The sequence below is a fragment of the Lutjanus erythropterus genome, chromosome 20 (assembly GCF_056507025.1).
Source record: "Lutjanus erythropterus isolate fLutEry1 chromosome 20, fLutEry1.hap2, whole genome shotgun sequence".
NCBI classification, from domain to species: domain Eukaryota; kingdom Metazoa; phylum Chordata; class Actinopteri; order Lutjaniformes; family Lutjanidae; genus Lutjanus; species Lutjanus erythropterus.
In genome coordinates this window covers 16,328,481-16,344,059 of record NC_139336.1, presented here as the reverse complement: position 1 = coordinate 16,344,059, position 15,579 = coordinate 16,328,481, and the positions used below count along the sequence as shown (strand labels likewise).

General features: G+C 38.6%; 1 protein-coding gene across 1 annotated transcript; it reads left to right on the top strand.

The window, feature by feature from the left end:
- The first annotated feature begins 1,687 nt into the window (after positions 1-1,687).
- Positions 1,688-15,379, top strand: cercam (cerebral endothelial cell adhesion molecule). The gene is made up of 12 exons (XM_084746010.1): positions 1,688-2,038; positions 4,005-4,115; positions 6,381-6,498; positions 6,719-6,853; positions 8,357-8,561; positions 8,717-8,836; positions 8,993-9,069; positions 9,222-9,328; positions 9,718-9,850; positions 10,112-10,239; positions 11,643-11,846; positions 14,643-15,379. The coding sequence occupies exons 1-12, from the start codon at positions 1,836-1,838 to the stop codon at positions 14,875-14,877; spliced, it is 1,776 nt and encodes a 591-aa protein (XP_084602136.1). The 5' UTR covers positions 1,688-1,835; the 3' UTR covers positions 14,878-15,379.
- Positions 15,380-15,579: the final 200 nt, after the last annotated feature.

Sequence of the window (15,579 nt, the reverse complement as noted above, 5' to 3'; positions counted from 1 at the left end):
TTGGCCTGCATATTTTTACATTTTATAGTGGAGGCCAGGGGCAATAGTATCATTTTTTACATTTTCCTTAATGACTCACAGACTGCTTGAAATACACGAGTCATCTTTTGATATACGAAACATATATATGTGCACTAATCAATAATACCATTGATATTTTTTCACTAATAAAGACAAGACAGTAATATTAAATTTAATGCTAGAAGTCAGGGGCAATTGTAGAACTGAAAACAAATGTAACAATATAAAAAATGTCATTAACTCCCTGTACCTCAAATAAAAGCACACGTTGAAATAATCACAAAAATCATAACAGTGTTAAAATTTCCTCTCAGTAACCTGGAGGTAGAAAATGATGTAAATTTAACTTAGCTGCAATCTAAATTTTAGACAGCAGAAGAAAAATACTGTACATCCAAAAAGGAAAATTTTCATTACTCCAAATCATTTTTTTTGTTGAAAACTTCTGCAAAGGTGAAATGATCCTGCTCCTGATTTACAATCAGAAAGAGAATTATCCATATAGCCATATACAGGATTGAGTATGGATTACATGTAAGTGCGATTATGTAATCAGATTACAACAAACAGTAATTATAATCAACCCAGATTACATTTGAAAACTGTGTAAATAGATTATAGTTAAATTGTAAAGGATTACTTCATTACATTTTTTATTTCATTGTTTAAAGACGGCAGTTTTAGAATTCTGAAACTTTTTTAAACAGCAGTCACACAAACTTACAGTAAAGATACAGCACTGAATGCTGAACATGTAAAATACGTGTTTTTGTACTGACAATTTTTTGAGAAGTTTAACGAGGAAAAAAAAGAACATTGTGGAACTCAATCTTTTGCAGCTGTTTCCAGTTTTTAAATAAGATGCATTATTTTCAGTGTTTAAATCCAAGATCCAAAAGTAATCAGATTAAATAAAATTTCTGTAATCCAATGGATTACGCAATTTACAGCAATTGCCAGGTAATTTGTATTCAGTAACTGACTACATTTCAAAGCAATCTGACCCAACCCTGCCCATATATTTGCATAAATAAAAGGTGTAGGCTATTTACTGTATTTAGTTTGAGTGTATAGTTTCTTAATCAATATTTTATATTATAATTATTTTATATTTGATTCTGTTTTATTTCCTTTAAATTCTATTTATCACTTTGCTTTTTCTACATGTACTCAAGATCTTTGAGCTGCTCTAATGAGTAAATTCCCCTGTGAGGAAGTGTATCTTATATCTTTTTGCTCTAATTTGTGTCTGACTGGAGGAATTGATTGTGTTACAATTGGTCCCAGTATCCCCTACAAATGAGGATAAGAAGGGCCCCACAGCTGAGGCACTATTGTTGACAAAGAGTAAGAAGCTATTGTCACTTTAATTTGTTTCTATAAATATACTCCACACACGCAAACTTCAATAGCTAGAGATAAAGTGATGTTTAGAGGTTTTTTCTGTCTGGATGTTACATGCTAAACATCGCCTGCCAATTATGTCACCATTGTCTCCGGAGATTTTCAGAGAACTGCAATCTGTCCAAATCACGCCTTCATCTTTGGACAACGGTGTCAGACTTTTTTTTTTTTTTTTTTTTTTTTTCTTGTACCACAGGCCTGAAGCGGAAGTTGTAATTTAACCCTCTCCCGTGACTGGCTTTGGATTTGTTCTTGGAAAAAAGACGAACCAGCTTGTACGATATGTAGCGAAGTAAAGTGGGGGTGGTTGAAAATTTGGGAAAGCCCTTTTTTTCTTGGACTGCTGACGCGTCCAAGCAGCTACGTGCTGTGCCGAAGCACCGCGGACTCGGGACCCTCTCAGCTCCACCATGTTGCTCCACTTCTTTCTTTTAGGGGCCTTCGCTTTCCGGGCCGAGGGTTACTTTTCGGAGGAGAAGTACCCGGAGGAGTCGAAAATGCAGCCTCCGACGGTGGTCATCGCTATCATAGCCAGGAACGTGGCTCACTCCCTGCCGTACTACCTCGGAGCTCTGGAGAGACTCAACTACCCCAAAGATCGCGTCTCTGTGTGGTGGGTTTTCCCTGCATGCACCGCCAGGCTGTTTGTAGAGGGCTCTGCTGTTTTATCCGCCGTTCAAAAGGTCAATGGCATTTAAATTAGTTTGTGAAAGCAGCAGCAGCAGCAGCAGCAGCAGCAGAGTCCTACCCCTCCCCTGTCCCCTCTGTGCCTCTCAGGCTGCATTCATTTCCTACTGTGGTCTGCATCACATTTTTATCTTCTGTGGAGTGATATTCCTTCTTAACAATGATTTTTATATAAAATGTGTCCAGCATTAGTGATTAAAACCCACAAACCGAGCTGTCATCCAGGAGTTTTAGCTGTATCTGCCTCTGTGGAGTTGTTCATGTGTCATAAAGTAACTCTGATCTCATGTAAAAACTATTCTGCTTGTAAAAATTTTATTCCATCAACCTGGATCTGTGAAGAAAGATTAACTGTTGCCTAACAGCACAAAATAGAGCTGTGATGGACCTCTAGCGGATAATGATGTACGATAAGGATGAACATAAAAAATGTGACTTTATATAGGGGAGAGCAGGCATCTTGTGACATGGGTACGTCGTCACTCTGGGTATATCTCAGACAGAGGGTGTTATATAAGTATGTATATATATAAGAATGTATATGAAAAGCAGTTGCATGTGGAACTTACTGGTCTGAGGTCATTTTGCTCATATGTCACTGTAATCTGAGATGAAAACCATAAAATAAAAAATATTTACTTAACTGATTATGAAGTAAAAGTTTGATAAGTAAGTATGTTCAATAATCTTGTTTTCACACAGAATAGAGGAGAGATCATGTGTCTTTTGCTACCTGAATCAAAGTTGTCTATTAAAGCTAGGTTCTGGTTCTGGTATAGTTAGTAATAGCACACTAGGTGCTTTAGGGTAAGTTGTCTAATGCTTTTGGGACAAATCAACACATGTGGCAGTTTACCCCAGTGGTTTCTATGCTTCACACCACTTCCATACTGTGAGTATAACTGAACTTGAGCAGATAGAGAGAGAAAAATTTAGTTATTTCTTCCACTGTTTCTGTGTAACTGGGAGACAGTAACTCCCAGCAGCTCCCAGTTTTCCGTTCAAACATTATCCTTTTGGAGGAGATTCCCATGAACCTGGTTAATTATTCCATGTTGACTGCTTTGATGAGGGAAAAATAGAAATGTCAAGGACTTCAGTGTCGATTTTGACCAAAGAAAATAGGTTGGAGGTGTAGCAAGTGATCAGAACCTTCACTGAGGAAAAACTGAAACGATCCAATGTTTCCTTATTAGCAATGCTTCCAGTAGTCGTTATTTAATTGTTGTAAATGATCAGTGATCACAAAATGGTTGAAATTCACAGGAGGGTGAATCATAAACCTTTAAGAGGAAAAGAAAGATAACGACAAAGTATCTATTTGTAGGAATATGCAAGCAGTAGGCAGAAAATAAAGGAGAATGGGAGGCTGATAGGAAGCCTGTTAAAATGGTTCTGCTAATCAAACTATTACACCCAGAGATGTTAAAGGTAGATTCAGCACAGTATGAACAGTATTACAAAATCTCATCATGTTTCCCACCAAGCTGCTTTCCACCAACCAGAAGTTTAGAAGCAAGATTAGTGTTGATGAACATTTTCAATTTTAATGACAGTGTGACATCCTGATTGAAAAAGTTTCACTCTGAAAACTAGTGCTGCCTCTTCCAAATCAAAGTGGTGACCATCTTCTCTTTTCAACAAAGATTTCACATAAACTGACATATGCAGAGAAATAGATCCAAAGCATATATCAGAAGAACGTCTTCTGCAGTAACATATGCAACAGCATAAAATGCTACTAAATCACAGATACGAGTCTAGTAATTATTTGTACGTCTTAAAGATTTGTTGGAATTCATTTTTGCTCCATTAAGCCTAGATTTGAAACACTTTGTCACTTCGTCAGTCTTATAATTTGTTTTACAATCTGCTGTCTCTGTGCTCCTCAGGGCAGCCACGGATCACAACTCAGACAACACCACAGCCATACTGAAAGAGTGGCTCACTGTCATGCAGAAATTCTACCATTACGTCGAGTGGAGGCCGATGGACCAGCCCACGTAAGTCCACATTTAACGTCTTGATCTGTTTTTACGGTAGCGATCGGGGTGAACAGACATCCTGTCTTGACCCTGTAGGTTGAAGTAAATATTACCCAGCCAGGACACTTCTGTAGGTGCATTAGTATGAAGAAAAAAAAAAGAATAAGCCTACTTTCTCTCTTTTATTCTCATCAGGATCACAGTCAGAGATTCCTTCAAGTGTCATTCTGTTGGTGATAAGTTGAATTTATCAACTGGGGGTAACCAAATAAAAAAGCAAATGGTCCAAATCAAAGCTGCACTTTGAAGGGTAACCTCAGTGTTTTTCAACCTGGAGCCTATTTTCTTATGTTTCTGTGTCTGTGTGACTAATGGGCACAACATTTCCTGAAGTTGGTACTGCAGGTGAGTGCTGCATCTGGCAGAAGCTGGCTGCAAGGTAATGCTTATGGACAAGTGTGCATCGTCAAAGTCTGTTTTTGCCACTGACAGGATCAGGGTGTGTTTTTTAAGTTTCTGACAACATTATGGAATGGATCTCTACAGAGACAGGCTGTTCTAAAGAAAAGGATGTGTTTTGTTTAACCAGAAACAGCTGTGTTATTGCTCACCCCCAAACTAACCAGGCCGCTTTTACAGAAACTGTAATTAGAAATTTTCATTGTCATCTTAATTCAAACTTGACAGAAACAAAGTACCAAAGCTGTCTTGACTCATCTTTTTCACTGCTTAAACATCACCAACTCCTGATATTTACATATCTGCCTCCGCGATCAAAGGGTTTTTAATTTGACCAAACAACCAGAGTTGGTGATTGGTGCAACCATGGAAAGACAAGTGGTGAAAAAAACACAAAGTGAATTTTGTTATTTCTGTCCAATTTGAGCGAATATGCTGATGACAGTGTTTAAGGGAGTCTGATTAGTTTGGTGAGATCAATAAAACAGTTTTTTCTGGTTAAAGAAAATGTATCTTACTCTTTAAAATGAGGTCTCTCTCTGTAGGGATCCCTTACATAATGTTGTCAGACACTTACAATAATAACTTGAGCCAAAAACAACAACTTTTAGTGAACTTAGATTATGGCTGTAGTACCCTCCCTCAATGATGGACCAATTTCGAAAATTGTCATTCCCATTCGTCACTTAGATACAAAAACATGGGGAAATAGGGTCCAGGTTGAAAAGTCACCCTTCAAGCACTGATCTTGCCTGCTCACTCCAACTCTTTTTGTCCGATGCACCGTGAAAGCTTATTAACGCACCTTTATACTGTGGCACACCTATTAGTCACGGTGGAGCCACTGTTTGGTCTAAAGATAACGCTCATTTTCACTTTGCATAATAAGGAATGATGCAGCACGCCTCTGCTTGTCCATACACGTACCTCTGTGTGGACATCTGTTTGAACTGAAGAGGCCATTAATGTAAATTATTGGTGCATGTCAATTATACACTCTGAAAGAACTGAACCCTGGTAATCTGCTTACAGTTACTGAACTGTATAAACCGTCAGTCTAGCTGTATTTTAAGCTGTGTATGGACATATATAAACCATATACAGAATTTATTTGGGCGACCCACCCAAATAGATTTACCCCCATCCTTAATTTTTCAGTCTTTTGGTGTTTTGTCTTCTTTCTTAGAGAACTGATAAATCCTTTGGCAACACTTTGTTTGAAGGGGTGTGCATAAGACTGTCCTTACACTGTCATAAACATATCATTCGTCATGAACGTGAATCTTGATGAATGTTTATGTCTATTATTAAGTGTCATTTGGTCAGTTTAGTCATTTGTAATGCAAAGTTGACATTGTTTGAGATGTCTTTGTTATGACAATTCAACATAATCAGACTCAAAGAAACTGTTCACCTTGTTTTAACATTACATTATGCTTTCATATGTGGTTAGTTTTGACACTAGCAGTCAAGAGACCATTATAAGTTTCCTTGACTTCAAGTAAAGAAGTTCTGACTTGTCATTAAGATGTCATTAAATGGTATAAAGCCAGTTTGAGAGAGTACAGTAGGCTAACTGCTGTACTCTGTCATATGTCATGTAATCTTAATGCAGAAAGCTAAACATCATCTTTAACTTCAATAATGTCAAGTTGTCATGACAACAACATCTCAAACAATGTCAACTTTGCATTAAAAATGACATAACTGACTGACACTAAATGACAACACTCATAAACAGACAGTCTTATGCTCTTCAAATGAAATGTTACCAAACCTTTTCACAATAAAATGGAATGTGTCTATTGTTTTTCTTTATTTCAGGTCGTATGCAGGAGAGTTTGGACCTAAGCATTGGCCCAACAGCAGATATGAGTATGTGATGAAGCTGAAGCAGGCAGCGCTCAACTTTGCCAGGAAACGCTGGGCTGACTACATTCTGGTACATAATAAAAGAGTCTTTCTTGTGTCAGCAGTTCAAGATTCATATCGTGCTCTCTTCTGTTTTTTATTTATCTGATGAGATTTGTTCTTGTCTTTGCTGCTGGCGTTTCATCCAAGAAAAAGTTCTGGCACCGATTGTGGCACCAGAGACATGACACCACAGTCATTCCCCTATTTTTTCTCTCTGTTCTTTTGTCCCCTCCGTGTCTCTCTTTCAGTACGCCGACGCAGACAATATCCTCACCAACCCAGACACCCTCAACCTGCTGATAGCAGAGAACAAGTCGGTAATTGCTCCCATGCTAGACTCTCAGGGAGCGTATTCCAACTACTGGTGCGGTATCACTCCGCAGGTGAGTGTGAACTTGATACTGGTCATCTATCACTTCCACTTAAAAATTCTAAAATTTAGAGTGTATAAAGGCTTATAATATTATTATTGAAATATATTATGGCAATCCCTGCGCTCTATTATGTCCCATGAGTAATTGTAGCACTTTTTGGGTTGATACCATTTTATTACATAGATTTAGTCCACAAAGAAACCATATTTAAGTACTTGAGAATTAATACAAATAGTGAAAAAACCCTCCAGAATACTATATTAAGACACCTAGAGCTTGAGGAACATTATAGAAAAATTAATTCTGTTATTAGGTGTCAAAAACGTAACATTTTAGAGATTTCTGGAAGAATTTCATATTTTGGTGATTGAATGGCGAGCACACGAGCTCTTATTGTCAGTGTGCCCAATATGAAGCCACACATCCTCTGAATGCTCCAGATCTGCAGTTTGTGGTTGTGAAGTTTCATGAGGCTGTGATTATCCTAGAAGTCACAGCAGGTCGTTTCATACAGTAAAGTTTCAAAAAAATGGCCTCAATACATTTAAATGGCTACTATAGTACTAACATCATGACACAGGAATACAGTTTGGCTCAATGAATCTACAAGAGTCTTAGCTTTCTAGTCATACTCAACTTATGCTATTCCAATACTATTTAGGGTCCCCAGTATGCAGAAATATTCAAATAGAATTTAATAACACAGTTACTGCATTCAAAACTACATAGTTTTTGCCCCAAATTGCATGGAACAAAGTGGGCACGTCTATAAATAGTAGACTCTTTTGGGCCCATAATCCCATTTTCACTCAGATATCTTAAGGTGAGAGGTTGGACCCTTATGAAAATTCATATGACAGTGTTTCCCTTCCCAAAATTTAGCCTTACTTTGGAGTGTCATTTAACCCCTTGCTGACAAACTAGCATAAGTTTTGTTGTTTGGTATTAGTGGGTTCCTTAGGTCTTCTAGTTTCATATGATTCTATTATCTTCATTCTAGATTAGCAAAAACGTTAGCCGTTCTGTATTTCTAAAATGTTACAATATTTGCTAGCTGGCTAAAAAGTTAACAAAACATTAGATTATTTGCTAGCTAGTTAGCTAAAAAGTTAAAATGTCACATTGTTTGTTAGATAGTTAAAAATGTAGTTAATGCTAGCCTAGTTACTCATGATAGCTTGGCAGAGAAGTTCTAATTTCTCCTCCTTTGAAAAAACTTCTTGGCTCAATTAATAGAGCAATATACTGTAGGTGAAAAATAAAAGATGTGAAATGAACAAAACCACAGCAAGGAACAAAGAAAAATGATCGAGGATGGCAGCCAAAAATGGCAGTCATTTTAAAAGTTAAACCTCCTCAAGTCCAAGTTTAAAGTTAGTGGATCACATTTTAAATTGGAGTTAATCCATGTTGGTTCATACAGCCTAAATGTTGTGTTCAAGGTAATATTTTTTTTTTATTTTTCTCAATGTTAACATTTTTACCATACATTCTAATCCATCCACCTCTCAGGGATATTATCGTCGAACTGCAGAGTATTTCCCCACCCGTCACCGTCACAGACAGGGCTGCTTCCCTGTGCCCATGGTCCACTCCACCATGCTGTTGGATTTAAGGAAGCAAGGCATGAAGAAACTGGCCTTCTTTCCTCCTCACGAGGACTACTCATGGCCCTACGATGACATCATCGTGTTCGCCTTCTCCTGCCGAGCAGCAGGTATGTTAGCACATGTTTGTGGTTATGTTTTTGTAATGGTATTCACTTCAAGATAGGGAGAAAAAAAAACATAACATAACATAATTAAGTTTACCCAAGTGTCTCAGTCACTCATGAAGTCATGTATTGATTGATTCATCTATTCTGCTGCTCAGAAATACAGATGTACCTCTGTAACAAGGAGCGCTACGGTTACCTGAATGTCCCAGGCAAACCTCACTACACCTTGGAAGATGATCGCCTCAACTTTGTCCATGTCCATCTGGAGTCCATAAGTAAGAACAGACTGTATTCACCATTTATTGACATTAATAAAGACAAATACAGACAGAATAAAAACAAACAAAATGCATCATATTGTGTTGGTTCAGCTTTATTTTTGTTAAATTGTGGTCATCTCTTCTAACTTGTGTTCCCTCTTTGTCAAACAGTTGATGGTCCTCGAATGTACCCCTCACGCTACGTCCATATGTTCCCCAAGCAGAGAGACCTCATGGGCTTTGATGAGGTAATGAGACACAGCTGTGTTTTAGAGACAGTCATTTCTGATATATTAATATATTGTACTGTATACATACATTAGATTTTTCTCAACCAGCATGGTAATCTCTAATACTTATTTATTACATATTTATTGACTCATTGTCCTCCCTTCCTCAGATATATCTGATTAATCTGCGACGGCGTCCTGACCGTAGAGACCGGATGTTGTTCTCTCTGAATGAGCTGGAGATTGATGTCAAGGTGGTGGATGCCGTGGATGGAAAGTGAGTAGGCTGTCAGGGAAGGACTCGATTTAGCGAAAGTGTGTTTTGAGTGTTTCTTTATTTGAGTGAGAGAAAAAATACTGACAGACATGTACTGATACTTTCTCTGCCTCTGTTTACTTATATTGTTATCCGTCTCAAGAGATGTAACATTTTGATCATTCAGCTCATGGTTCTTGATTTTAATGTAGGCTCATGGTTAATTTATTCTCACAATCTCAGTGAAGACTAAAAAAAGGTCAGTTTTTTCTACACAACCAGGGAGTAGCAGTGTTACTGGAGGTATGATGTCAATACTGAGATTGTGGAGATGATAGTGGACAATGTTGATTGAGGTTGTCTGTGGAAATATAATAATTTGGTACTTAAATGTGTTTGTGTGTTTTCAGTGCACTGAACAGCAGTGACATTAAGATCCTGGGTGTTGACCTGCTGCCAGGATACTACGACCCGTTCTCTGGACGCACCTTGACCAAAGGAGAGGTGGGCTGCTTCCTCAGCCACTTCTACATCTGGAAGGAGGTGAGAACACATACATTACAGATGAAAGTCTTTATTTTCTTTTGCGCTTACTTTTTACAGTTATTATGTATCCGAAATGTGTCAGATCTGTTTACAGAATACAAAACCCTCCAAATCCCTTGTAAAACGTATTTGGGCAGTTTGTTTTAGGGGATGGGGGTCAGTTTAATTTATCAGTGCATTCAAACAATATTTTCTACTGTTTTTATTTCTCTGAATGTTTGTCATTGTGAACCAAATATATGTCCGTCTTCCCCTCAGATGGTGGACATGCAGATGGATAAGGCGCTGGTCTTTGAGGATGATGTTCGTTTTCAGGCCAACTTCAAACGACGAGTTCTCAGACTGATGGAGGAGGTGGAGCAGGTGGAGCTGGACTGGGACATCATGTAAGATTGGCGCGTTTTATTCACATGGTCATTGGTTTTGTGTGGGGTTAGGTCAGAAGAATAGTTCAGATTATTTAAACTTGGATTGTATGAGGAAATTATCTATAATCAGTGTATTACCTACACTAGAAACAAGGTGGAACGTCCCCAGTTTGGAGAAGGAGTACCAGCACACAAGTAAAGGAATGTAATGCTATGGACAGGGCCAGAAATAAACTTAAAAATGTCCTGTAAAAGTCACTGTAAGTGAACGCTGTATTTAGACAGCCTTATCTGACAGGAAACTGCTGTTATATCACTCTTTCCAAACCACCCAAACTCCACTGGCAAAATAAGTAATTTTTCCCTGCAGAACATGGGATTTGCTGTTCTATTTCTTCCTTCATTTCTTAGTCTGTTTGTGTTATTGTGCGTCTTTGGTGAATCATAACTACCGTTTTAAAACACCAGTGCCAGACAATAACCCAAACAAACTGACAGATTGTGTGAGCCGTAGACCAGCAACTCCAGAGCTCTTAGAGTTAAAATTGCTGACTTAATCCACGGAGTTTGGTTGGTTTGGACTGAGTGGTATTTGACTCATTTAACCAGTGATTTGCCTTTGGAAAAGGCTGCTTGATGGCAAAGTAAAGTGGTAAAAATATTCTAAATATAGCATACATTTAAACTGATGTTTTTTTTTTTAGGTGGACCTTTTTTAAGTGGCTAAAATTGCCTTTGTTGTTCACCCTGTCCACAGCAGTACATTGTTTAGCTTCCGTGCTGGTGCTTCTCTCTGCTTCTCCAAAGTGGGGGCATGCCAACCAGCATCTACTGTAGCTAAAGCAAGGACTATCAATAAGTACTTCATACAACCCAACACTTAATAATCTGTACCATCCCCTTAAAGGTGAGTGAGAGAGTTAGAGATGAAATTGGTCAGTTTGAGTCAGTACAGTATCCTCAAGTGTGTTGTGTGTGTTGAGGAGTTGGGTCGGAAGTCAGAGGAAAACATCCACGTCTAGAAATCCGAATCATTCCTTTGTGTGTTAGCATTTCTTAGATGAGAGTCAGGACAGGATATAATTGACAAAGCAGAAACAAATGTTTTAATAATCATGCTGAAATGTTAGGATAAGACTTCAGGCTCACAGTGAAAGCACTTTGATAGAAAGATGGGAACCACCTTCTTTTTTGTTTGCATTGTGGTTATCATGACTCTAAGAATGGTCAGACACACATGCAGAGCAAATGGTGCAAAAAAAAAAAAGGCAATACTTCAAAAATGATTTCCAGCCCATCTGGGAACAAAGTCCAGCAACACTGCAATGGATTTCAGTTCACAGATGTTTTGGCCTCTTTTCTTCTTCTTCACTGTTGTTTTTGTTCTCCTTCATCTTCTTTTCTCCTTTATGTTGCTGCAGATACTTCGGCAGGAAGCAGGTAAATCCCGGAAATGAGGAACCAGTGGAGAACGTTCGTAACTTGGTGGTGGCCGGCTACTCGTACTGGACTCTGTCCTACGCCATCTCCCAGCAGGGAGCCCAGAAACTGCTCAACGCTGAGCCGCTGTCCAAGATGCTGCCTGTCGATGAATTCCTCCCCATCATGTATGACAAACATCCCAAGTATGTATGATGACACTCAATCCACCGACTGAACTTTACTCACTTTTTGTGTATTCACAAATGTCTTCTGCCATCCTTGTTTTAATCTTTGAGCTTCGTGAATATTTTGGTGAAGTTATTGTCAATCATTTTCACATTCCATGACTTCTGTGATAAAACTCTTCAGCACAGTGCTCCTTTCTTCTTCTCCCTCACTCGACCTATAAAGCTAAAACCAACCTCATAATTGCTGAAAACAGCCTTCCCTATAGTTGCCTAAACTTGTATACACGCAATATATTTAATCTAGTTTGCGTGGCGTTACTAGATTAAAGACCTATAGGGAAATCAGTGGTTTATGTCTATGAATTTCTTTAAAAAGATGCTCAGTTTGGGACATAATCTCTTTTCTTGTCAGTTTAATATGTACTGCATGCCAAACACCACATTTCAAACTCGTCTTTAATCTTTTTATGATTTTCATGGCTTCTGGGATTGATTGTCTGGATTTTGGGCAATGTAGATTGCCATTTTTAGGCAAAGTGTGTTTGCCAGATAGACTTGAACGGCCGGAGGTGATTGAGATGTGTTTGTGGGGACATAAAATTCATATTTTCTTTTATGGTTTTTAGTAATGCTATTGGTATGACTTAAGGGATGGGAATGTTGGCTGTTCTGACAGTCTGTTCACCACTTTGGGCCAGACTGAAATATCTCAGCAGCTGCTGGATGGATCGCCGTTAAGTTTTGTGCAGACAGTCATTGTGCTCAGAGGATGAATCCCAGCGGCTTTGGTGACCCTATGACCTTTCCTCTAGTGCTACTATGAGGTTCACAGTTTTGTTTTTTAATGAAATGTCTATTGAATGATGAACATTCATGTTCCCGTCAGGATGAATTTTAACAATTTTGGTGGTTGATTTAAGGGTAACTTGGGTATATTTGAACCTGGTCCCTATTTTAACTTTTGCTAAGCAAACCAGACTCCCTTTGCAAAAGTGTAATTTTAACATTGTTGTCACCACCCTCATTCAAACTGGACAGAAACAAAATAAAACTCACTCAAATCATCTCGGTTCATCTTTCCACTGTTGCAATAATCACCAACCTTGGTTTGGTCAAAAATATTCTGGTTGTACATGCCATGTCTCCATGCTGTGTGCAGATGTCCAACCTCCCTCTCTCTCCTCTCCTGATATTTTCACATCTGACACTTAATTTCAACCAAACCAGAGTTGGTGATTGTTGGAAAAATGGAAAGACAGTTTTGGTGAGTTTTATATGTTTCTGTTGCGTGTGAACAAAGATGACAATGTTAAACTTCAAGTTTTGCCAAGGGAGTCTGGCTGCTGTTTCTGGTTGAAAAAGATGTGTCTCACTCTTTAAAAAAGGTCCATCTCTGTAGTGATCCTTTCCATAATGTTGTCAGACAACTATAATAACAATTTGAGTGTGTCAGTGGTAAAAACAAGCACTTTTAGCATGCTTACTTTGATGATGCACAGTTGCCCAGACGAATCATGTTGTAGCTTAGCTTTGCTTAAGCTGGCTGCAGTGCTCTCCCTCAAAACAATTTCAATAATTGTTGTTCCCATTAGTCACTTACAGCACATACAGCCTTTACCCTTTAAGGCTTCATTTAGCACAATCATCAGGTCAAAATTCCATTCCAAAATCCCATATTTGCAAAACTAATGACATTCCCATCAGCCTCGGCTATACTTTGTGTTTAGTGCTAGTTAGCATGCTAACACGCTAAACTAAAACAGTGAACATGTTAAACATAATACTTGCTAAACATTAGCACCACTCTGCCTCACAGTTGTGCTAGCGTGGCAGTAGACTCTTGTTCACTTTCTTCTACCCATGTTGTCTTCACATGTGGTTTGACCAAAGCTGTCTCAAAACAGCAACAATGTTTAGGTCCTCCCACCAGTCCAAAAATGTCCACTGCTGTTTTTGGCTGATCACACACTCATTCTGCCTCTATTCCTTTATCCATCTATCGCTCAAGATGGTTGTCAGTGTCACTTTGGCTTATTATAAAGACCAGCCAAACAACTTTTCTCATCATTCCACACTTATGATGTAGCCGAGTAACTGAGAGACATGCTATATAAGAGATGTAATGCACCTTGAGCTGAAGGGCCTGCAGACCAGAAGGCTTGGCAGTGTCTGTGTGCTCCATCATGTGTGTAAAACTGGCTTATAGCCAACCCACTTTCTCTATTCTCTCTCTCTCTGTCTCTTTCTCTCTCACCTCCGTGATTCTAATTCGATATGCTTGACTAGTCCGCTAAGAATGCACAACAACCGCACACCACACACTGGTCCTGCTGTCGCCCTTCATGCTAAGAGTAACTGAGCTGTGTTTGAAAATCTGCTTCTCTCTCCATCTCTTGTCAAATAAGTGTATTCAGAAATAAATCACAAAATAACCATGATATGAATGATTAACACTGATATTGATTAAGGATATTAAAGACCTATGTTTTTAATCTGGCTTTTAATTTTTAAGTAGGAGTAATGTTATAACCTTACTTTTTACGCCTTTTTTTTAAACGCTTTTTACATGATCTTTTATTTATCAGTTAAAAAAACATTTATTGTTTTTTTTTCTTGCAAAATTTTTATTTGTTCTTTTTATTTGTTTCTTGTCTGTGTTGTTAAAGCACTTTTGGGCTGCATGTGTGTATGAAAGGTGCTTTATAAATTTTATTGATTTTTTTTTAGATCGACATGTTAAATATGTGTCCAAATGTCTCAATCTAATCTAATCAAAGCCATATAATCTCTATCACTGTTCTCTCTTTGCAGTGAGGACTACAAGTCCCATTTTCCCAACAGGATCTTACAAGCCTACAGTACACGCCCTCTTCTGGTCCAGCCGTGTCACTACGCCGGCGATCCTCAGTGGGTGAGCGACACGGAGACGTCCACTCTGTGGGATGATGACAATGTACGCACCGACTGGAGGGGTTCCCACAAGACCCTGAAAGGGGCGGCCCCGTCGGCCGACATACTGTCGGGAGCCTACAGGGATGAACTTTAGTGCGGAGCCATGGAGAACCTGCGGGTCAAGAGGCCATGAGGTCAGAGTGACAGACGCTGAGATGGGAAAGTGTTCTGGGAAAGACTTTATTTCAGTCCACTGTGTCACTCCACTGACATGCTCAGTGTCATGTAAACCGGACTTTGGCTGTTTCAAAGCATGTTAGCAAGTGTGCGGCACAAAGAGGTTTCTTTGGGGGAAAAAACAGTTTGTAAAGACACATAAAAGAATGGGTGTTTTAAAACTTGTACAGATGTCTTAGCAATTCAAATGCTTGAAGTTGCACAATAGATTATTCTTGAGAACAATCCATAATTTAGATTTTTTTTTATTTTTACTTAATTCAGACATTTTTTTCATTATGAGAGGTTATACAGTTTGTATGTCTATTGTCAAGAGCATTTTCTTTGAATGTATGCTTGTGACGGTGTGTGTACTTGTGATGACTCCATGTTAATAATTATAATGCTAATTACACAGTTTTTAAAAGGAAACCGGGGAGGCGGCTTTACAAGGACTTTTATTTGTTAATTTGTTGAGCGCTGACAGTAGCTGCACTGTTCACAACTCCTGGAAAGTCTGGACAAAGGCCTGATGGTATTGGTATTGGTATTATCATTTTTTTCTGTGTTGGTATATCTATCTGTATGGAAGAGTCATTGCCCTGTTTTTCAAGATTATTATTCCAGAATTCTGAGATAA